At 42.6% G+C, this 22,891-nt stretch overlaps 2 protein-coding genes across 3 annotated transcripts; both read left to right on the top strand.

Annotated features, from left to right (window-relative positions):
* The first annotated feature begins 3,755 nt into the window (after nt 1–3,755).
* On the top strand, nt 3,756–6,771 carry nim1ka (NIM1 serine/threonine protein kinase a). The gene is made up of 4 exons (XM_062999531.1): nt 3,756–4,047; nt 4,623–4,891; nt 5,888–5,959; nt 6,085–6,771. The coding sequence occupies exons 1-4, from the start codon at nt 3,762–3,764 to the stop codon at nt 6,769–6,771; spliced, it is 1,314 nt and encodes a 437-aa protein (XP_062855601.1). The 5' UTR covers nt 3,756–3,761.
* A 2,551-nt stretch (nt 6,772–9,322) lies between these two features.
* creb3l3l (cAMP responsive element binding protein 3-like 3 like) lies at nt 9,323–22,815 on the top strand. Of its 2 annotated transcripts, none has more exons than XM_062999527.1 (10): nt 9,323–9,434; nt 10,043–10,183; nt 12,090–12,387; nt 12,621–12,712; nt 12,812–12,904; nt 16,136–16,242; nt 16,577–16,645; nt 16,724–16,781; nt 16,923–17,013; nt 20,408–22,815. In XM_062999527.1, exons 2-10 carry the CDS (start codon nt 10,043–10,045, stop codon nt 20,764–20,766), a joined length of 1,308 nt encoding a protein of 435 aa, XP_062855597.1. In that variant the 5' UTR covers nt 9,323–9,434; the 3' UTR covers nt 20,767–22,815. The 2 variants fall into 2 exon arrangements, with proteins under 2 accessions (XP_062855597.1, XP_062855596.1); XM_062999526.1 differs by having other exon boundaries at nt 16,724–16,808.
* Nucleotides 22,816–22,891: the final 76 nt, after the last annotated feature.

Raw genomic sequence — 22,891 nt, 5'->3', positions numbered from 1 at the left:
ACCTATGGGTCATTTGAAGCAGACAATCCACCTTCTGCATATTTCTGAAAGGAAACCTGCAGGGAGAACATATTAAACTCATCACAGACACACAGAGTGGACACACACGGGGCATTACCCGCTCACACCTTTACACATAGGGGTCATTTAATGCAGCCAGTTAACGTTCAACTTGTTTCTGAACAGAGGAAATTTATGTAAACATGGGGAGAACATGCCAAACTCCTCACTCACTGTGTGACATACATGAAGAGCATTACACACTCACTTTACTCAATCACTCACTCACAGTCTGGGGAATGTTAGAGCAGCAGATCCACCTTCTTCAAGGGTTTGGCAGGTAGAGTAAACGCTGTAGTACCCATGAAATCAGTCTCTGATGGTAATGAAGCAAGAAGATCTGGACGTAGCAGCGTCCGGTGTTGATGTCCTGCCCTCAGATGTGGGGAGAACATTTATTCTGGTGCTTTGATGACTTTTTGGTCGGACAACAGAAGGTCCCGAGGAGATTAAAGCAGCTTTGAAGGCTGCAGGATGAATGAGGAACGCACAATGGAGAGGAAATCTGCATCGGCCTGATTTACTTATGAGTCCAAACATCAAACGGTGGGTTTAACCCCTGCGGTCCTGGGGTTGGACCTGCATCACTTCCTAATTCCTTACAACTTCTCTGTGCCCACTTAAATAGGGCTAGCTTGACTGCTTTAAAAGATGGGTTTAACCCCTACGGTCCTGGGGTTGGACCTGCATCAGTTCCTAATTCCTCACAACTTCTCTGTGCCCACTTAAATAGGGCTAGCTTGACTAATTTAAAAGTACATGGAAGAGTGGTCTCTTTGTCAGGGTCAGGTGATAGAACTCAGAAGTCAGGATGGTCAAATGTAATCTATAACTAGACTGATGAGTTACAATGTGGGTGTCACTGTCCACAGTCAAGCAAGCTTCACATCAGCACAGGCTTGTACAAAGAAGCTCCTGCTTATGAATTTTCTTTGACTTTATGATGAGCAACAGACTTCGTTTGGTGGGACACTGTCATGCCACTGGCAATATGGGTTCGATCCCTGCCTTAGGGAATTTGGCATGTTCTCCCCATTTCTGTGTGGCTTTCCTCTGGGTACCTGGCTTCCCTTGCATCTTCCAATCATAAAGAATGAGGACAGGCTGCTGTGTTGACATTGATGGATTGACATTCTGTTCAGTATGCAGTCCAGGTACCGGACCCACTGTGACCCTGACCAGAATGGAGAGGTTAATAAAAATGAATCAATGAATAGATAAATGAATGAATAAAATGCACGTCCCTCTTGTTTTATAATTATTATTATAATTATTTTTATATTTGAGTACGAACTCAAAATAAACGCAGATGTGCGCTAACTGTTTCATACTGGTCAGGATTGCGGTGGGTCCAGTGCCACCCAGAAACACTGAATGCATTAACTAATTAAACCATTCACTCACTCACTCACACTTAGGTAAAATTAAAAGCAGCCAGTCCATCTGCTGAATGTTTTGGGAGTTGGAAGGAAACCAGGATACCTGAAGGAAAACCTGGAGAACATACCAAACTCTTTACATGGGTTACACTCCCTACACAGGTTGCTACATGACTAACCTGGTATCTAGAGAGCCTGATTACCTTCTCACCTCCAGAGCGCCTCATTAAACCCATCTGCACGTCAGCAGTGTTCACCTGTGTGTGTGTGTGTTGTACCCATGAGCGGATAATCTCAGGAGCCTCATCACTATTTACGCGAATAGAGTGCACGGTCAACACCCTGCACACACACACACACACACACACACACACACACACACACACACTGAGGGGTGTTTGATGGTCCCGTGTTGAATATTCAGAGGGTCTCACTTTGATTTGGGGTCGTGTGATGTGTAAGCAGGTGAGGGGCACAAAGAGACCGAATGGAAATCAAACTGGATTCATTCATTCATCACTTTCATCCTCACATGTTTGGCTGCTGATACGACCAGGGCGACACTCACCACATGGCCAAAAATATGTGGACACCCCTTCTCATTTCTTCAGGTTCTTAAAGACCTGCTTTGTTTTGATGAGTGTGATATGGTGGAACTCCAGTGGCCTGCACAGAGCCCTGACCCCAACCCTACTAAACACCTGGGATGAATCGGAATGCCCTACATCGGCGCCTGACGTAATAAATGTTCTGAATTGTCTGAATGGCCTCTAGTTCTCACAGACACACTCTGAAATCTTTTTTAAATTATAGCTGCTTATACAGCTAATTATACAAGAGTTTCTCTTGTGGCTGAATGGACCTAAATCCCTGCAGTCAGGTTCCAAATTCTAGTGAAACACTTTGAGTGTCCACATACTTTTGGCCTTGTTGCGTACATATGAGTGTGTGTATAGTGTGTGTGTGAACCTTAGACACACCATAATTACACTACACACACACACACACACACACACACAGTTATTAGAGCTGAGTAGTTGAAGGACCCTTGACGTTTCACTCGTTCATCAGGGCTCAATCAGACACTATAGGGTCATGTGACTTTAAAGAGGGACCTTATTACGGGAGGTACGTAAGGACGGGGTAAATCTAGCACCCTCCTTAAAGGACGTAGAGGACAGTTAGTCATTGTGGGGGAGGTGAGGGGCGACCAAATTCACCACCAACGAAACAGTGAGCAAAATTAAAAATAAGAAATTTGAAGGTTGTGGTATCAGTAGGAGTGGTGGAGGAGTACAGAGAGCGTAGTGTGTTCCTCCATACATGTTAAAGCTCCTAAAAGAATGGGTTGAAGGAGGGCAGGGATTAAAAAACAAGGTGCCCTGACCAGAATGGAACAGTGAGATGTAACCAGGGGTGCAAAAACTTCTGTAGTTAATAATAAAATGAGAAAAACATCTGGGAAAACCTTGTTGCTGATGTAACAGCGCCTCCTGCTGGCTGGTTGAGGTATCAGTAGGAGTGGTGGAGGAGTACAGGGAGTGTAGTGTGTTCCTCCATACATGTTAAAGCTCCTGAAAGAATGGGTCTGTTTTTATTATTTTATTATTAACTACAAAAGTTTGTGCACCCCTGTTAACATCCCACTGTTCCATTCTGGTCAGGGTCCCTTGTTTTTTAATCCCTGTTTTTTTTTACCCATCAGGAGCTTCAACGTGTATGGAGGACACACTACACTCTCTGTACTCCTCCACCACTCCTACTGATAACTCAACCAGCCAGCAGGAGGCACTGTTACTTTTTCCCAGATGTTTCTTTCTCATTATACCTCTCTCATCTCTCTCTTCTCCTCTACACCAGGAATAAAATCCGGCTTCTGCATTTAAGAGAGGATTTAAAGAGAAGTGGGATTAGCGGCACCAGCTTCTGCGCTGAACTTAATCCCTACAGGTCGGACCGGACGGTCAGGAGAACAGAGCCGCGGGAGACGGACGGATGAACGGATGGACGGATGAAGAACGCACGACGGTGCACAGGTTTCTCACTTGATGATCAGAGACGTGATTTGTGCTGCACAGAACAGGACGAGATGTGAAGGTGAGAAACGACATGTGGTCTGTTTTACTACCGTGGAAACACCCGCTCATGACTTCTGCAACTTCTGTTTCTCTGACTGAACGATCGAAACACTTCATTAAATAAATGGACACGCTTTACTAACTGTGAGTCCAGTTACACCCTGCAACTCGCGCTATAGCTCATTACACGTGTACTAATATGTACCTGATTCTCTCCGTGCGTACCTGCAGCTCCTCCGCCGTGATGACGGCCGTGTACCCGGCCAGCACGAGCACGGCGTTGGTACCGTGCCCTCAGCGTCGCCCTCACGCCGCCCCACAGGACAGTCCGGACGTGTTCACGGACGATGAGGGCGCACCGGTGCGCAGGCTCACCCCCCTCGAGCAGCTCAACCTGGAAATGTGCCAGGACGACAGGGTGGTGCGCGAGATCACCATCGGGCGCAGGATCGGATTCTACAAGATCCGGGGAGAGATCGGCTGTGGGAACTTCTCTCACGTCAAGCTGGGCGTTAATGCTCTTACCAAAGGTACTGAAACGAGACGTTACGTGGGTGTCTTCGAAACGAGGGTGGTAACGGCGCCTTCAGTGGGTCACAGTCGCCAGGAAAGCTTTTTTAACCAATCAGTGAGCACCAAACAGCACCAGAACCCCCCAATTCTAAAATTTGTCTATAAAAAACACACAAGAACAAAACTGTAGTGTTTTATGTGTTCATTCTAAATCGGATTGTTGCAACAGGTTCCAAAAAAAGTTGGGACAGGGCGTGTTCACCCTGTTTTTTTTATTATTGCTTAATTAAACACTTTAGCTGCTCAACAGTCCAGGATCTCCGTTCTCGTGTAGTGAGCTTCAAAAAGCTCAACACGTTTACATCTGGAGACAGGTATGGACTGCAGGCAGGTCAGTCTAGCACGTGCACTCTTGTACTCCAAAGCCACACTGTTGTAACACATGCTAAAATAAAGTGTGTAAAGCTTGCTCGACTGTGATAAGTCCCAACTCGTTTTCCTCTAGCTCTTCATTTATGGATGGCAGGACTAATAAAGAGAGTTTAAATGCCCAGTATCGATTTCATGTTACGTTTGTAACGTCTCCTCACAGATAAAGTGGCCATTAAGATCCTGGACAAGACCAAGCTGGACCAGAAGACCCAGAGGCTTTTATCTCGTGAGATCTCCAGCATGGAGAAGCTTCACCATCCCAACATCATCCGCCTGTACGAGGTGGTGGAGACGCTGACCCGCCTGCACCTGGTGATGGAGTACGCCGAGGGGGGCGAGCTCTACACCAAAATCACCATGGAGGGGAAACTGTCCGACATCGACGCCAAAGTCGTCTTCTCTCAGATCGGCTCGGCCGTCAGACACATGGTGAGAGATTATTCATTCATTCACTCATTCACTTACTCACTCATTCACTCACTCACTCACTCATTCACTCATTCACTCACTCACTCACTTATTCACTTACACATTCACTCACTCATGCATTTATTAAATCACACATTTACTCATTCACTCATTCACTTACACAGATTTGCTCATTCGATCATTCAATTCTTTACTCATTCATTCACTTACACATTTACTCACACACATTCTCTCACTCATTCTCTCACCCATTCATTTACTCACTCACTCACTCACTCATTCATTCACTCATTCATTCATTCACTCACTCATTCATTCACTCATTCATTCATTCATTCACTCATTCATTCACTCACTCACTCACTCACTCATTCACTCATTCATTCATTCATTCATTCACTCATTCATTCACTCATTCATTCATTCATTCACTCACTCACTTACTCATTCATTCACTCACAACTTTACTCATACACTCACTTACTCATTCACCCATTCATTCACTCACTAATTCATTCACTCACCCATTCATTTATTCACTCACTCTCTTACTCACTTATTCACTCACTACTTTACTCACTCACTCATTTCTCCCTCTCTAACTCAATTATTCACTCTTACTCACTCACTCTCTCATCCTTTCACCACTTCTTCATTGACTTAGTTATTCACTTAATCACTCACTCATTTACTTACCCACTTACCCAGTCACTCCTATATTCACCCACTCATTTCCCCCCTCCACTAACTCACTCACTCACTCGCTCACTCACTCACTCACTCACTCACACTTATGTGTTTCTGAGAAGTGAGCCGAAACTGAAAGGTAATCCAGACACAAAGAAAGAGACACATTTTACGTTTATGTACCAATGAATGAATAAATGAATAAATGAATGAATTAATGATGTTTTTTGCTAGTTTAAATGCTGGGATGCTGGGAATCGATACTTCTGTGCACTTGACTAATGAAATGTGACTTTCTCTGTCTGGCAGCATGATAATAACATCATCCACCGCGACCTGAAGGCTGAGAACGTTTTCTTCTCCTGCAGCACCTGTGTGAAGGTGAGTGATTACTGACCACTGCAGGAACATCTACACTGTCCATTGTTAGCTGCATTAGCTCGTAGCTTTATTTGACACTAGATATGTATTATTTAGCTATTTTTTGTCTGTTTCCTGTTCTTCAGGTTGGTGATTTCGGTTTCAGTACGGTGAGCCGACGGGATGAGACTCTCACTACGCTGTGCGGTTCTCCTCCGTACGCGGCGCCCGAACTGTTCCGTGACGAGCGCTACGTCGGCATGTACGTGGATATCTGGGCACTGGGCGTGCTGCTCTTCTTCATGGTCACGGCTACCATGCCGTTCCGAGCCGACACCGTAGCTAAACTGAAGCGCTGCATCCTGGACGGGGCGTACTCGATGCCCGAGTGGGTGCCCGAACCCTGCCAGTGTCTGATCCGCTCCGTCCTGCAGCCGCACCCGTCCGACCGCTGCAGCCTGGAGCAGATCATGAACAGCGACTGGCTGATAAACATCGACTTCCCTAAAGCGACGGAGCCGTTCAGGCTGGACCCGCTGTACCTGGCCGAGTCTGAGCCGGGTGAGCTGGAGGAGGAGGAGGTGGAGGTGAGGAACGCCCTGCAGACACTGGGCATCACCACCGAACACATCCGAAACAACCAGGGTAAAGACTGCAGGAGCTCCGTCACCGGGGTCTATCGCATCCTGCTGCACCGCGCTCACAGACGCCGTGCCGTAGAGAGCATGCCGCTAGTCACGCACAACGTTAACGAAGCTAGCGTGGCTAAGAAGGAACGACTGAAGGCCTACAGGAGCCTCCGACACACCTCCAAACTCTGTGTCATTTTGTGACCCTTAAAACCCCAGAGCAAATTTTTTTATCTAATTTTGTCTACAATTTCACAGTCAGACTCTGATTCAGATTCTATTTATCATTATTTATTTAATTATACGTTTAATTTATATTTTAAATATTCAAAGTTACTATTTATTCAATGTTTTTATTCAAGATGATGTTTTGAATATTGCAGCAGGGGTGGCACAGTGGTGCAGTTAATGGGTGCCAGACAGCAACATGGTACCCGGGTTTGTTCCTTGCCTTTGCTCACTGTCTGTGAGGAGTTTAGTATATTCTCCCCGTGTCTTTGTGGGACTCTTCTTTGTGCCTCTTGAGTGAGTGAGTATGTGAGTGAATGAAGGTGGACCAGAGATGGAGTTGCACGTAAGTTGCACACACAGCGACTTCAGACTCGACTCGGACTCATTTCAAATGACTCGGACTTGACTCGTGACTCGCAAAAAATCACTTGTGGACAACAAAAGTCAGCAACATTAGTTACATGTGACAATTATAAATATATATATATATATGATCCGACATCATTTTGATCGTGTCATTTTTTGCTCTCTAATAATAATAATAGCATCTGGAAGAACAGAAGCTAAGGTAAACAGTATTATGGATTTTCTGCTGTGTTTGGGATTTTGGCCGCTGTGCCGTAATTTGCTATGAAAACAAAACGTCAGTTTAAGATTTTAACTGGTACCTAGGAAAGTAAAGGCACGAAGTAAAACTGGTAAATACACTCGCTAATCTGTTGTTGTTTTTTATCTGAATTTACAGATTATTTGTTTATTTCTACGCTACATTTACATTATATGTTTTGTGTTTATTATATTGACTCGTGACTCGACTCGGACTCTAGTCTAAAGACTCGTGACTCGACTCGGACTCGTATTTTGTGACTTGTGAACATCTCTGGACCTTACTAGTCCCTGACTAGGATGGAACCAATAATAAATATGAATGAATGAACTGAGAGATGGAGCAATGCCTTCTGGGTAAATAGCTGTATGCCTTTTATTAGTAACTAACTATACTGAGAACATGCTGTAATCTCTGAAGCTGCACAGTCAGGATTTTTCACCCTGAACTTCTTATAACTTTGTTATTATTTATATTTTTGAGCATTTCTATTCTTGTAGTTTTATGTAAGAATAAAATCAATCAGATTTTTACAGAAGATGTAGCATTAATCTTTATCACTTTTATAGAGAAATGTTTTATAAAGTGCACTTTAGCTACGAAATCTTCCTTATCCTATTTTATGAGTCAACTGTTTGTTAGTTTTTATTATTACTGGTGATTTATACTAGAATAAAATAAATTCAGAAAAACAATCTGTGCGTGTGTTTTATTAATTATTGATAAATTGTAATTCTAGGATCATTTTTAACCTACACAATGAAACTGTGACCTGACTTTATCCATGATAAAGTGTTTGGAGTCTTCTTTACATCCACTTGTTTACAGTATCACAAATATTTAACATTCAGGTCAAACATCATGTCTGTTTTATATCAGAGAATCAAAACGGTCGACATAAATCTTTACAATGGACGATGTAAAGAAACTTCATAGACTCAACAGGGACCTGCATCCTCATTGTGGGGCCTAATGGATCATTTGGAAGAATTATATGTAATAAACAGATACTGAAGAAAAAATAGTAATAAATTATAATAAAATACGCAGTAACAAATAAAAAGCGTACAAAATAACATCAGTCTCAGCTAGAATGAAGTCTGATTGTGAGTTCTGGACCCTGTAAATGCACACACGCAGATTCCCATCATATCCAGCAGGAATTAAATTATTGGCCTGGCAGCCTCAAACATATGGGCTTCAGCCTCAGGTGGGTAAAAAAAGGTACTTGGGGTAAAAACAGGGCAGTTGTAGCCTAGCGGTTAAGGTACTGGACTGATAATCAGAATGTCGCTGGTTCAAGCCCCATCACTACCAATTTAGCACTGTTGGGTTCTTGAGAAAGGCCCTTAACCCTCAATTGCTTAGACAAAATACTGTCACAGTACTGTAGTTACTTTGGATAAAAGCGTCTGCTAAATGCTGAAAGTGTAAAATGTAAATAGGCAGGTGTAGCCTAGAGGTTAAGGTACTGGACTGATAATCAAAAGGTTGCTGGTTCAAGCCCCACCACTGCCAGGTTGTCACTGTTGGGCCCTTGAGCAAGGCCATTAACCCCTAATTGCTTAGACAAAATACTGTCACAGGATGAAAGAGTCTGCTAAATGCTGAAAATGTAAGTTAAAATATGGAATTAGCAGATGCTAATTGGATGGTTGTTATATAACATTGCACAGCTGTGTTGTTAACGCTTCTGAAACGTCCATTTTGACTTTCAAACTATATTTATGCAGCAATACAATGCCGAAATTAGTCGTTTTAACAACTTTTAAGACTCCTCAGTTGTGTTTGCTAATGTTTTTCTGTAAGGCCGCTAGGCCTCAGAACTACATCTCCCATGATCCTGTTCGAACATGTGCACACGTGACAGGACTTTACGCGATGACGCAATTTGTGTCTTGTTGGAGGGTGATTTCATCGGTAAGCGGAACCAGGCGAGAGAAATAAATAAATAAATCCGGAGACAAAGAGGCTTTTAATCCTGATTAAGCTTCAATATTTACATCTGATTACACCAGAGGAGAGAAAGGTAAGATTATTATGTTCATTTAATAAGAAATAATCGACATTAAAGACATGAAGTCAGAGATAAATGTGTAGAACAGAAGCTCAGTCTGATCTGAACCTGATCAAACCTCATTATTACATTTATTACTCATTTATTTAATAATATATATCATTAATAATGCTTTATTAGGCTTATATGTTATTATAATAATGAGGATTAGTGTGTAGAGTAGATTTGCTCACTGTATCTAATGTTGATAAGCTCAAAAGTTTACATACACCAGTGCGGAACCTGCATTTCATTCCAGTTTTGGGATTCGAACCATTTCTGGATCACAAAACACCCAAACAGAAGCATAAATATAAATAATTACAAATATTAATCAATCAATCTCACTAATTTCCTCTTAAATTTCCCCTTAAATAAACCGATTTGTCCTGGTCAGGGTCGTGGTGGGTCCGTTTCCACTGGGGGGGGGGGGGACACTTTGGACTGGTGTTTTGTACTTTCAGTGTGAGTTTTGGAGCAGGACCTGGGTTTGTTTGCTGGTGGTGGGTGAGGATGGTTGGTGAGGTGGGTGTTTCCTGTCTGTTAATGCAGTAGGTGTGTTTGTGTTCTCTGTTCCTCAGATGTCCATGAGTGAGGAGCTACCAGACATGGAGGATCAAGATCTGTTAGGAATGTTGTTCCCAGAGGAGGATCCACAGACTGATGATCTGTTACTCACCGAGGCAGAGAATCTCATCAATGATCTGTTTTCTAAACAGGAAGTGAGTTTTAATCTGGAGTTTTGTTGTCGTACATTTTCGAAATCGTTTCTATTTATTAATTTAAAGATTAATATCAGGCAGGATGGGATTGTTGTGTGTTACAGATAGAAAGGTTTGTAATTTTTGTGTGGCACTGATGCATGTGAGTTACAGAGGTGACACTTTTGCATGACAGGTGACGTCCTTGTTTTATGGCAGTGGCAGGTATTTGCGTTATGGATGGTGAATTTTTGCTTTATTGAGGTGACATATTTGTGACAGGTGTTACGGAGATGATATGATTGCAGAACAGAAGTGAGATTTATTTTGCGTCTTATATGTGAAATGTAAATTTTTTTCATGTTTCAGAAATGACATGTTTGTGTGTCAGAGGTGACACGTGTTCCAGAGCTGATGATTTTGTGTAGCGAAAATGATTGTGTGTGTTGCAGAGTTAATGCGTTTGTGTTGCAGCGATGACAAATTTGTGTTGTGGAGTAAAAACGTGTCGTGAAGCTGAACTGTTTGTGTTGCAGAGATGACAACTTTGTGTCGAGTTTATGTTGTGTAGGTAATGTGTTTGTGTTGTGGAATTTACATGTTTGTGTGATGCGGAGTTGCGGAGATGATGCGTTTTTGTGTTGCTGAGGTGACATTTTATGTTGCTGAGTTTGCGAGATGATGCGTTTTTGTGTTGCACTGATGACGCGTTTTTGTTGCAGAGGTGATGTGTTTTTGTGTTGTGGAGATGATGTGTTTTTTTGTGTTGCATATATGATGCGTTTGTGTGTTGCGTAGTTGATGCGTTTTTGTGTTGTGGAGATAATGCATTTGTGTTGCACCGATGACACGTTTTTGTGTTGTGTAGATGATGCGTTTTTGTGTTGAGGAGCTTATGCGTTTTTGAGTTGTGGAGAGGACATGTTTGTGTTGTGGAGATGATGCGTTTTATGTTGTGGAGATGATGCGTTTGGGTTGCACTGATGACGCGTTTTTGTGTTGTGTAGATGATGCGTTTTTGTGTTGCGTAGATGATGCATTTGTGTGTTGCGTAGATGATGCGTTTTTGTGTTGTGTAGATGATGCGTTTTTGTGTTTTGTAGATGATGCATTTGTGTGTTGCGTAGATGATGCATTTGTGTGTTGCGTAGATGATGCGTTTTTGTGTTGTGTAGATGATGCGTTTTTGTGTTTTGTAGATGATGCATTTGTGTGTTGCGTAGATGATGCGTTTTTGTGTTGTGTAGATGATGCGTTTGGGTTGCACTGATGACGCGTTTTTGTGTTGCGTAGATGATGCGTTTTTGTGTTGCGTAGATGATGCATTTGTGTGTTGCGTAGATGATGCGTTTTTGTGTTGTGTAGATGATGCGTTTTTGTGTTTTGTAGATGATGCATTTGTGTGTTGCGTAGATGATGCGTTTTTGTGTTGTGTAGATGATGCGTTTGGGTTGCACTGATGACGCGTTTTTGTGTTGTGTAGATAATGCATTTGTGTTGCACTGATGACACGTTTTTGTGTTGCGTAGATGATGCGTTTTTGTGTTGTGTAGATGATGCGTTTTTGTGTTGTGTAGATGATGCATTTGTGTGTTGCGTAGATGATGCGTTTGGGTTGCACTGATGACACGTTTTTGTGTTGCGTAGATAATGCGTTTTTGTGTTACGGAGCTTATGCGTTTTTGAGTTTTGTGATGTGGAGATGATGTGTTGATACTGTCACAGACTCGTTTGTGTTACGGAGATGATGCGTTTTTGTGTTGCGCAGATGATGCGTTTTTGTGTTGCGTAGATGATGCGTTTTTATGTTGTGGAGTTGACGCGTTTGTGTTACGGAGATGAGGTTTTCTATGTTGCAGGCGTTCTGTTCCATGTTGTGTTACACGGGTTCCTCAGTGTTAACATGCTGATGTTTATGTTTGTACAGATGTGGAACAGTGCCGACACGGAGGATTTCCTGAGCCAGCTGTTGGGCGACGAGGACGACGGTTTCACGCCCCCCTCCGCTCCGTCCTTCTCTCCGCTGGGCAGTGACAGCGGTATTTCGGACGACCCGAGTCTGAGCCCCCACAGCGAGCCTGAGGGCGTGATGGAGGGCGTCGCCGAGTACGTGATGGAGTGTGTACAGGAGTGTAACGAAGCTCAGGTGGTGGAGACGGACCACTGTTACTCCTTACAGAGCGTACGCACCGAGAAACCCGACACTGACGTCTTTATCGATCTGGGTGAGCTTTATTTATCGGTTCTGTTATTTATTTATTGTAGCGCCATCTAGTGGTTGAGGGTGGATTTGCATCACGTTCTGCATTATTCTGTACCAGCTGCGGCTCTTCTGATTCTGCTTCACCGCTTTAATTCCTTTATAAATAATAATTCATGCATTATGAAAATAAAATGATGATTTTATCGTAAATTGAAACGCGCTGATGAGCTGGTCGTTTGTTTTTGTCGTTGTTAGACGACGTTGACGAGGACATGGACAACGACGACTTCTCCGATGAGCTGCTCACTCTGGAGAACTCGACACACGACAGCAAATCTGAACTGCAGGTAAAATAATCCCGCTCGTAATGAACGTACTGTAATTAGCGTCGTTATGACCTCATCGTTATCGTTTAATTACAGTCGTGCGACGTTTTTGCGTTTCAGTTCCAGTTTAAGACGATCGAACTGACCGAAGAGGAGAAGAGACTGTTAGCCAAGGAGAACGTGACCATCCCCACCGACATGCCCCTCACTAAGGTACCACCATTCTCCTCCTCTTCATTAATTCTGGACTTCCCTTCATTTCCATTTGGCCAAAAGTATGTGGACGCTCGTCGTAATAGTAAATAAAGTGCACGTGATTTAATCACTCGGCTTCCTGAGTAAAAAAATCAGTTTATTAATTATATTTGCTTTCTGCTTTGTGGCAACACTTTAGGGAAGGACCTTTATTAATACAGCATAACTGTGAGGTCCATACAGACATGGTCTAATAGCCCAGAAAGAGCTCTGACCTCAACTTCTATTCACAATTTTGGGATGAATTGCAAGCCAGGTCTTCTCAACAAACCTCTTTTGACTAAATGGCCACAAATTCCTACAGACACACTCCAAAACCTTGCAGCCATCCCAGCAACCTGAGGGGTGGAAAGTCCTGGGCAGCAACAACAAGCTTACTGTTATGCGTCTTCATACTTTTGGCCAAATTTTAAGTGAAATTTGGTGGTCCTAGAGAGTATTATTAATTGACCACACCCTTTTTTGCTGGACAAAATATCAGAAAACACTGTTTACCTCCAGGAAAGCTTTACGTTCGACTCTTTAGGTTCTTCTATGAGTTTTGAGGTTTATGGTGGGAAAATTCTCCAGATGTTCAGAGGCAAAACAGATGTGTAGATAGATCTTCCTCGCTCCATATTAGTCTGCCTTCCATATTTTGCAATTAAGCTTCAATAATGTATTATAACCCCTTTTTGATTCGATTTAGCAGTACGTAAGTGGGTTTGGCTTTTTCCGGGCAAATAGGAACATCTTTAAAAAACAGTGTTTGCACCATAGGGTGCGCCTGGTCCTGTAACATTCCCTTATATCTGTTGGCAAAGCAATGCTGCTCAGTCATGGCATAAATCCATCCAGATGTATAACATCTGCAGCTTTGTGAGCTCCATCACTAAGGTGAAATGGATAAAACACCCCGTCGGTTCACGTACAGACTCGGAGGGAGCGCGTGACTGAGCCGTACGTCACTCCTGACCTTTAGGGTTTTGTATTGTAGATGAGTGAATGCTGCACGACTGCATGTTTGCATGCTGAATGTAAATGGCTTTGTGTGGAGAGACGGCGGGGAGAGTTTGTTTTCTCTTGAACAGCTTTGTGTGTGTGAGAGAGGAATGAAGTCATGAAGGTGTGGAATTACAGATAAAAACATCAGTCACGAGATAATAAATATGTTCATCTGTTTATTTTAACGTGGAATTAAATCAGTAATCAAGCTGCTGATTGTTGATCAGATGTAATATTATGTACACTTATAAAGAACAGTCATTACTCCACACATACTACAAAATATAAATAATAATAAAACAATAATAAATATTAATAATAATAAATAATAATAATACAAACTGAGATTTAAAGACCAAATCAGCAAATTCTCGATTTTATGCTTCTTAGTAGCAGGTCAACATGCACGCTCAATTTTATATTAATTCTGTGTCTGGATAACTGGAACTGAATAAATGAGAGATGGTGTAACTGGAACTGAATAAATGAGAGATGGTGTAACTGGAACTGAATAAATGAGAGATGGTGTAACTGGGACTGAATAAATGAGAGCTGGTGTAACTGGGACTGGATGAATGAGGGATGGTGTAACTGGGACTGAATAAATGAGAGATGGTGTAACTGGGACTGGATGAATGAGGGATGGTGTAACTGGGACTGAATAAATGAGAGATGGTGTAACTGGGACTGAATAAATGAGAGCTGGTGTAACTGGGACTGAATAAATGAGAGCTGGTGTAACTGGGACTGGATGAATGAGGGATGGTGTAACTGGGACTGGATAAACGAGCGATGATGTAACTGGGACTGGATGAATGAGGGAAGGTGTAACTGGGACTGGATGAATGAGGGAAGGTGTAACTGGGACTGGATGAATGAGGGATGGTGTAACTGGGACTGGATGAATGAGGGATGGTGTAACTGGGACTGGATGAATGAGGGATGGTGTAACTGGGACTGGATGAATGAGGGATGGTGTAACTGGGACTGGATGGACAAGTAATTGTGTAACTGGGACTGGATGAAGAAAGGATGGTGTAACTGGGACTAAATAAAAGAGAGATGGTTAAACTGGGACTGGATGAACAAATGATGGTGTAACTGAAACTGGATGAGCGAGTGATGATGTAATTGGGACTGGATGAACAAATGATGATGTAACTGCGACTGGATGAGCGAGTGATGATGTAATTGGGACTGGATGAACAAATGATGATGTAACTGCGACTGGATGAATGAGTAACAGTTGTAAATGGTGAAACTGAGACTAAATAAAAGAGGGAAGGTGTAACTGGTTCTGGATGAACATGAGATGGTGTAACTGGTTCTGTATGAACATGGGATGGTGTAACTGTGACTGTATTAAAGAGGAATGGTGTAACTGGGAATGGTTGAATGAGGGATGGTGTAACTGGGACTGGATTTAAGAGGGAAGGTGTAACGGACTGGATTTAAGAGGGAAGGTGTAACTGGGACTGGATTTAAGAGGGAAGGTGTAACGGACTGGATTTAAGAGGGAAGGTGTAACTGGGACTGGATTTAAGAGGGAAGGTGTAACTGGGACTGGATTTAAGAGGGAAGGTGTAACTGGGACTGGATTTAAGAGGGAAGGTGTAACTGGGACTGGATTTAAGAGGGAAGGTGTAACTGGGAATAGATACATGGAGGAGGGATGGTGTAACTGGAAGTGAATGAACAAGAAATTGGGTTACTGTGACGACATGAATGACGGTTCTGACGGTGTAACTGGAACTGAATAAATGAGAGATGGTGTAACTGGGACTGGATGAACAAGTGATGATGTAACTGGGACTGGATGAACGAGAAATGGCGTAACTGGGACGGGATGAAGAAAGGATGGTGTAACTAAGAACAGGTAAAGGAGGAATGGCGTAACTGGGACTGGATGGACAAGTGATGATGTGACTGGGACCGAATGACTGAGTGATGGTATAACTGGGATTGGATGGACGAGAAGTGGTATAACTGGGACTGGATAAAGGAGTGATGTTACTGGGACTGGATGACTGAGTGATGGTGTAACTGGGATTGGATGGACGAGAAATGGTATAACTGGGACTGGATAAAGGAGTGATGTTACTGGGACTGGATGACTGAGTGATGATGGTGTAACTGGGACTGGATGAACATGGGATGGTGTAACTGGGACTGGATGGATGAGTAACGGTGTAACTGTGTGTACAGGCTGAAGAACGAACTCTGAAGAGAGTGAGGAGGAAGATCAGGAATAAACAATCGGCTCAGGAGAGCCGCAAGAAGAAGAAAGTTTATGTGGACGGACTGGAGAGCAGGTGAGAGACCACAGGTCCTTTAAAAAAAGTATTAAATCCCCCTGTAGATGCATTTATGTATTGAGGAACACACTACACTCTCTGTATTCCTCCACCACCTTTACTGGTAACTCAACCAGCCAGTAGGGGGCAGTGGTGCAGCAGGAAGCATCAACTCTCTCAATCGGACACAGATAACTGTATCTGAACCGCGCCTGACTCGAACCCGAGTCCCCTCTGTGCTGCCTAATGCTCATTATGGCCGAAAGTAAACTGACAGCTGATCATAAGCTTATTGGATGTAAACTAATCAAACCAGAGTGAATGTAAACAAAGTGTGTGTGTGTGTGTGCAGGGTGGCGGTTTGCACCGCTCACAATCAGGATCTGCAGAAGAAGGTGGAGATGCTGCAGAAACAGAACATGTAGGTTCTCGTACCAGAATAAATTAAATCAATAACGAGCGTTTGGATCGACGCTGATCTGATTGTTCTCTCACTCAGCTCTCTGTTGGAGCAGCTGAAGAAACTGCAGACCATCGTGAAGTTGAGCACGCTGAAGGTCAGCACCACCAGCACCTGTGTGATGGTCAGTGTGGAGACCCGATGTTCTCATCAGCAGGGGTGTACATACTTTTGCAGAAGTGTGTGTGAGATTAATGCTGTGTGTGTGTGTGTGTGTGTGTGTGTTTTCCCTCTGCAGGTCTTCTTGCTGTCGTTCTGTCTGATCGTTTTCCCCTCCATGAATCCGTTCAGGAGCTCCGGTCAGAACGATCTGTACACCCCGTCTACAGGTATCATCACACCGCACACACGCACGCACATTTTTTATACTTTATTTGTTTCCATATACAATATGTAACATCAGCAGGAAACAAAATATAAAAAAAACATCCAACATGGCATACAGTTCATTTCTCAATAAGATGTTATAGCACTTCTCCAGGTTTAAGGATAAAGAAAACAGCGCCTTTTCCAAATATGCAAACTTTTAATAATTGCTGAGATAGAGCAACATTTCACCACCTGTTTTGCTTTTGCTCTACTGAATCCCCCAAGACCGAGACCACGCACTGCAGGTCTGTGCACATGTCCAAGACTTCCAAACACCAGGACTAGGGGTGGGTTTATAAAATAGATTTTTCGATTCGAATCGATCTTTATTTGAACGATCCGATATCGATTCATATAAACGCGAGATCGGTCTTTTAAATACGCCCCTTTTTACGGTGCAACCAGATCTGACCTGCACATCAGTTCAGCATGGCAGAAGCTCAGGTTATGACCACTACACAACTTTTTGCACTGATTTTCGCTCGGCGACGGGTCGGTGCTGGATTCGGCAGGAACTCGGTGTTCGCTCTGCCATCAAAACCCGGCTCTCGATCGATGTGAGAAACAGCGAGGGGAAACACAGGGGCGAGGTTGTAAACAGGTGGTTCAGGGGCGTAATATAGTTTCTATCAGAATACATCAGCACACTGAGTTTTACAGTATTTCTGACCTGATCGTTCTCTACAAAACAAAATATTTATTAACCTCCAACTCACTATAGAACAAGCCATGCTGCTCGTGTTGCCAAATCCACTCGGATTCATTTATTTCATCAGCGCACAAACTTTCATCTCTGGCTACTTGTTGATGTGCATGTTTGGACGTGGTATCATTAAACCTTTCATCACTTCTCACGTGTGTTTTCGTGACAAAACGTAGTTTTGGAGAGCAGAGAAGCTCGCCTGTGATTCCCCCTGGTGATAGATGGTGTAGTGTGAGACCCCCCATCGCCGATCAGTCGTGTAGTGTGAACATTACAGCGACCAGGTGTTAATCAGAGTGTCGTGTAGTGTAAACTTGGCATAAGCTGTTCAACAGCCCGGTGTATGTTTACATTACATTTACAATGTTGTAGCGTGTCAGACATATAAAATAATAATAAAAAATGAATGTTACTGTTTTCTGTTTTGGATTAATTATTTATGTAAACAAAATACACAAATATTTTTAATAATGAGTGTTCTTTGTACAATTATCACATTCGTTCTCTGAACATCTGTACATATTTAAACAAAACCTGTAAATGTAACTCAAATACAGTGTATCACAAAAGTGAGTACACCCCTCACATTTCTGCAGATATTTAAGTATATCTTTTCATGGGACAACACTGACAAAATGAAACTTTGACACAATGAAAAGTAGTCTGTGTGCAGCTTATATAACAGTGTAAATTTATTCTTCCCTCAAAATAACTCAATATACAGCCATTAATGTCTAAACCACCGGCAACAAAAGTGAGTACACCCCTTAGTGAAAGTTCCTGAAGTGTCAATATTTTGTGTGGCCACCATTATTTCCCAGAACTGCCTTAACTCTCCTGGGCATGGAGTTTACCAGAGCTTCACAGGTTGCCACTGGAATGCTTTTCCACTCCTCCATGACGACATCACGGAGCTGGCGGATATTCGAGACTTTGGGGCATCCTTAAGCGGAAGGTGGAGGAGCGCGAAGATGTTCTATTGGGTTTAGGTCTGGAGACATGCTTGGCCAGTCCATCACCTTTACCCTCAGCCTCTTCAATAAAGCAGTGGTCGTCTTAGAGGTGTGTTTGGGGTCATTATCATGCTGGAACACTGCCCTGCGACCCAGTTTCCGGAGGGAGGGGATCATGCTCTGCTTCAGTATTTCACAGTACATATTGGAGTTCATGTGTCCCTCAATGAAATGTAACTCCCCAACACCTGCTGCACTCATGCAGCCCCAGACCATGGCATTCCCACCACCATGCTTGACTGTAGGCATGACACACTTATCTTTGTACTCCTCACCTGATTGCTGCCACACATGCTTGAGACCATCTGAACCAAACAAATTAATCTTGGTCTCATCAGACCATAGGACATGGTTCCAGTAATCCATGTCCTTTGTTGACATGTCTTCAGCAAACTGTTTGCGGGCTTTCTTGTGTAGAGACTTCAGAAGAGGCTTCCTTCTGGGGTGACAGCCATGCAGACCAATTTGATGTAGTGTGCGGCGTATGGTCTGAGCACTGACAGGCTGACCCCCCACCTTTTCAATCTCTGCAGCAATGCTGACAGCACTCCTGCGCCTATCTTTCAAAGACAGCAGTTGGATGTGACGCTGAGCACGTGCACTCAGCTTCTTTGGACGACCAACGCGAGGTCTGTTCTGAGTGGACCCTGCTCTTTTAAAACGCTGGATGATCTTGGCCACTGTGCTGCAGCTCAGTTTCAGGGTGTTGGCAATCTTCTTGTAGCCTTGGCCATCTTCATGTAGCGCAACAATTCGTCTTTTAAGATCCTCAGAGAGTTCTTTGCCATGAGGTGCCATGTTGGAACTTTCAGTGACCAGTATGAGAGAGTGTGAGAGCTGTACTACTAAATTGAACACACCTGCTGCCTATGCACACCTGAGACCTAGTAACACTAACAAATCACATGACATTTTGGAGGGAAAATGACAAGCAGTGCTCAATTTGGACATTTAGGGGTGTAGTCTCTTAGGGGTGTACTCACTTTTGTTGCCGGTGGTTTAGACATTAATGGCTGTATATTGAGTTATTTTGAGGGAAGAATAAATTTACACTGTTATATAAGCTGCACACAGACTACTTTTCATTGTGTCTAAGTGTCATTTTGTCAGTGTTGTCCCATGAAAAGATATACTTCAATATCTGCAGAAATGTGAGGGGTGTACTCACTTTTGTGATACACTGTATGCCTAAATGTGTTGAATCGAAATTGAATCGAAGATCGAATCGAATCGGGACCTTGTGAATCGGAATCGAATCGATCCAGGAAATGAGTGGCGATACCCAGCCCTAATCAGGACTATCAATGATATTAACTAATGTTTGGTACTTTATCATTTTTGAAGTATAAGACTCCTCCAGGTACAAATCAAATGCACATGAAATTTCATATAGTACAACCCTCTTCTGACTCTGGGAAATACAAACGATATCTGGTGTATCGGCAATTCCTAAAAAGATCCCAGGTGTAATTGTGGAGTGCTTAAAGACTCATTCGTTCTTTACATATGGACACACATGGAAGCTGAGCTGTTATCAGGTCCACAAGTCTATCTACTGTACTTCCCTATCCTGTCCCACATTACACCCCGCCACACTGCTCTTTCAGTGCATTGATGAAAGTTTTTATTATTTCACAGGAATGTCCCGGGCTCTGCGTTCATACCCCCCGCTGCCTAAATCGGAGGTCATACCCAGCTCCAACGAGGTGGTGGAAGACGAGAACATCCTGGTGGTGGAGAATAATCAGATCCTGCTCAATCAGACGCCCGACTACCAGCAGCTCGACCAGTCCGACTCCGAGTCTGCCGTCAGCAGCAACTCCTCGTCCGATTTCCCCAGCGGTGCCAACAAGCACGCCCACCCTCAGGCACACTCTCAATCGGAACCGGCGGCACCCCCCGTGGTGTACGACGGTCCGAACACGCAGAAGGAGAGCTGGATAGAGCAGACGGGTTCGGCCGTTATCATCCAACAGCATCGATCAGATGAGATGTAGACACACACACACACACACACACACACACTCTGATGTATGTAAACATGCACTCAGACGGGACAGGGTGGAATATTTTGTAAATCTGCTGTATGTAGGCATGTGCCAATGATTGAATGTGTAATATGTGGCATTAGTAGCACCTCACGGACCCCCTGGACTGCAGACAGGAGGGTGCCGAGTGTGTGGGCAGCATTCGTGCCTATATTTCTGTTCTGAAGGTGGTGGGAGGTTGGAACACACCTGATTTATGTTTCTGGGTCAAACAAACAGTCTAAACTGGTTTTTCTAATATGTTTCTTACCAGAAATAGTAAATTTAGCATCCAGAATCCTGGTGTGACCAAGCTGGAGTCCTGGAAGGGTCCTAATTTAGCAAATCTGTGCTTAAATTGCCAAAATGTGAGACTCACAGGTTCCTTCATCCACCCTCCCAGCCTCTTCTCACCATTAACTACTGCGTACGCTTCTTCTCGTTTTTGTTTTGCACTTTCTTGCCTTAAAATCCATCCGTTCTTCGACACACTCTCGTCCTTGTGACTACAGAGGACGTTTACATCAGCCTCTCATCCCTCGGCGGGCGTGACGATGGGGGTTTTTCCATTTTTGAGCCATACGAGGACGTTCAGCCATGTAGTAAGATAAGGATTTTGTTCTGAAGCTCAGGAATTCGAATGAAATTTCTAATACGATCGTTATTCAGCCTATATGTATGATCGCCTGGTGTTGGTGGATTAGGTTAGAGGTCTGTGTGAAAAAGGTAACACACTGTAGATGTAATAATAGTACTGCCGCATTAATAACATGGCAAACGCAGAGCAGTGCTTCGTTTAGTTAGCATAATAAAGCTCATATAATATATAATAATAATATATTATTATTTTGTTTTATTTGTTCTTTTTTGTGAATTTCTTTTGTTTTTAGATCAGACTGTGTTCGTTATACATTAATCCCAGCAGGCGGCGCTAATATACAAGTCAGTCAATTCAGATCATAATAAATTTAAATTTATATAATCAGATTTTTAAATCAGCTTGATTTATTAGTAAAATTCGTAATAATAAACCTTTTGCTGAGACAAGATTCGTTCTTTGTGAATAATTGGGACATTATAATGTAAACATCTACAGAACTTGATCACTGTATCGAGTGTAATAAGCGCAATGCTGAAATTTTAGCATGTCACAGTTTAGTATCATATAAAATATACCGTTTTAAAGAGATAAAGCTTATTTTTGTATGTTTTATTATTTATAATTTGTTTTTTGTCCCTCAGTGATGCAGGTCTGTAGATCAGACTTGTGCTGTCATTCTGCTCTCAGACCAGCAGGCGGCGCCAATCATGCAGAATCTGAAGCTTCAGTCCATTCAGTTAATAAACAGATTATTATTATTATTATTATCTGACTGATTCTAAACTATTTTTCATTATTATTCCTACACTAGTATGTTTACTGGTTGTATTATTAGTAGAATATTTTATTTTTAGGCTTTTATTATGTTTAATATTCTTATAGAATAAAATGATTTTATTTTTGACACAAGATTTGGTCTCATAATCAAAATCTGCTCATATTTGTACCAGTCAAGTGAGATTATTGATTGGAATGAGTGATCGAATAATTGAAAGTAAACATTACATAAAATCATCTTGATTTGTGGTGATTTGGTGCTGATGGTTGTTTACATTGGCACATGTCTATGTAGAAATCAGTGTAAATAAGTAAAATAAGGAATTAAACCATAACGGATGAATATCTGTTCGACAGAATCAGCAGTCATGATGCTTTGATCTTTCCTGGAATTGCTGTAAATAAAGCTTCATAGGTGTAGAACAGAATAAATGTAGAATCTGTTAAGCCGCACTGAGCACATTATTATTATTATTATTATTATAATTATTATTATAAATGTCTGATTTCTGTTTCGGTCTCGTGTTGTATTTTTTTTGCATGCCGATTATTTCGTTGGTGTTTCAGCAAGATCAGAATTTTATAATCATGTACCTGTTACTGAACAAGCTCAATAAAATAAAACATTCCTTTATTATAAACACACTGTGTGGGGTTGGAATCTTTTATCCATCAATTTATCCATCATTTTTCTAATTTCCAATGTTTTGGAACGGT

Source organism: Trichomycterus rosablanca, chromosome 7 (assembly GCF_030014385.1).
Source record: "Trichomycterus rosablanca isolate fTriRos1 chromosome 7, fTriRos1.hap1, whole genome shotgun sequence".
Taxonomy (NCBI): Eukaryota; Metazoa; Chordata; class Actinopteri; order Siluriformes; family Trichomycteridae; genus Trichomycterus; species Trichomycterus rosablanca.
Note: the sequence above shows the minus strand (reverse complement) of the source record. Positions and strands in the feature narration are given on the sequence as shown.

What these genes read in the sequence shown, in the direction of transcription:
- nim1ka (XM_062999531.1), top strand. Translation starts at nt 3,762, where the DNA reads ATGACGGCCGTGTACCCGGCCAGCACGAGCACGGCGTTGGTACCGTGC. An exon ending in CGTTAATGCTCTTACCAAAG is followed by an intron (nt 4,048 to 4,622) that starts GTACTGAAACGA and finishes GTCTCCTCACAG; the next exon opens with ATAAAGTGGCCATTAAGATC. An exon ending in GCTCGGCCGTCAGACACATG is followed by an intron (nt 4,892 to 5,887) that starts GTGAGAGATTAT and finishes TCTGTCTGGCAG; the next exon opens with CATGATAATAACATCATCCA.
- creb3l3l (XM_062999526.1), top strand. Translation starts at nt 10,043, where the DNA reads ATGTCCATGAGTGAGGAGCTACCAGACATGGAGGATCAAGATCTGTTA. An exon ending in ATCTGTTTTCTAAACAGGAA is followed by an intron (nt 10,184 to 12,089) that starts GTGAGTTTTAAT and finishes ATGTTTGTACAG; the next exon opens with ATGTGGAACAGTGCCGACAC. An exon ending in CCACCAGCACCTGTGTGATG is followed by an intron (nt 16,809 to 16,922) that starts GTCAGTGTGGAG and finishes TTCCCTCTGCAG; the next exon opens with GTCTTCTTGCTGTCGTTCTG.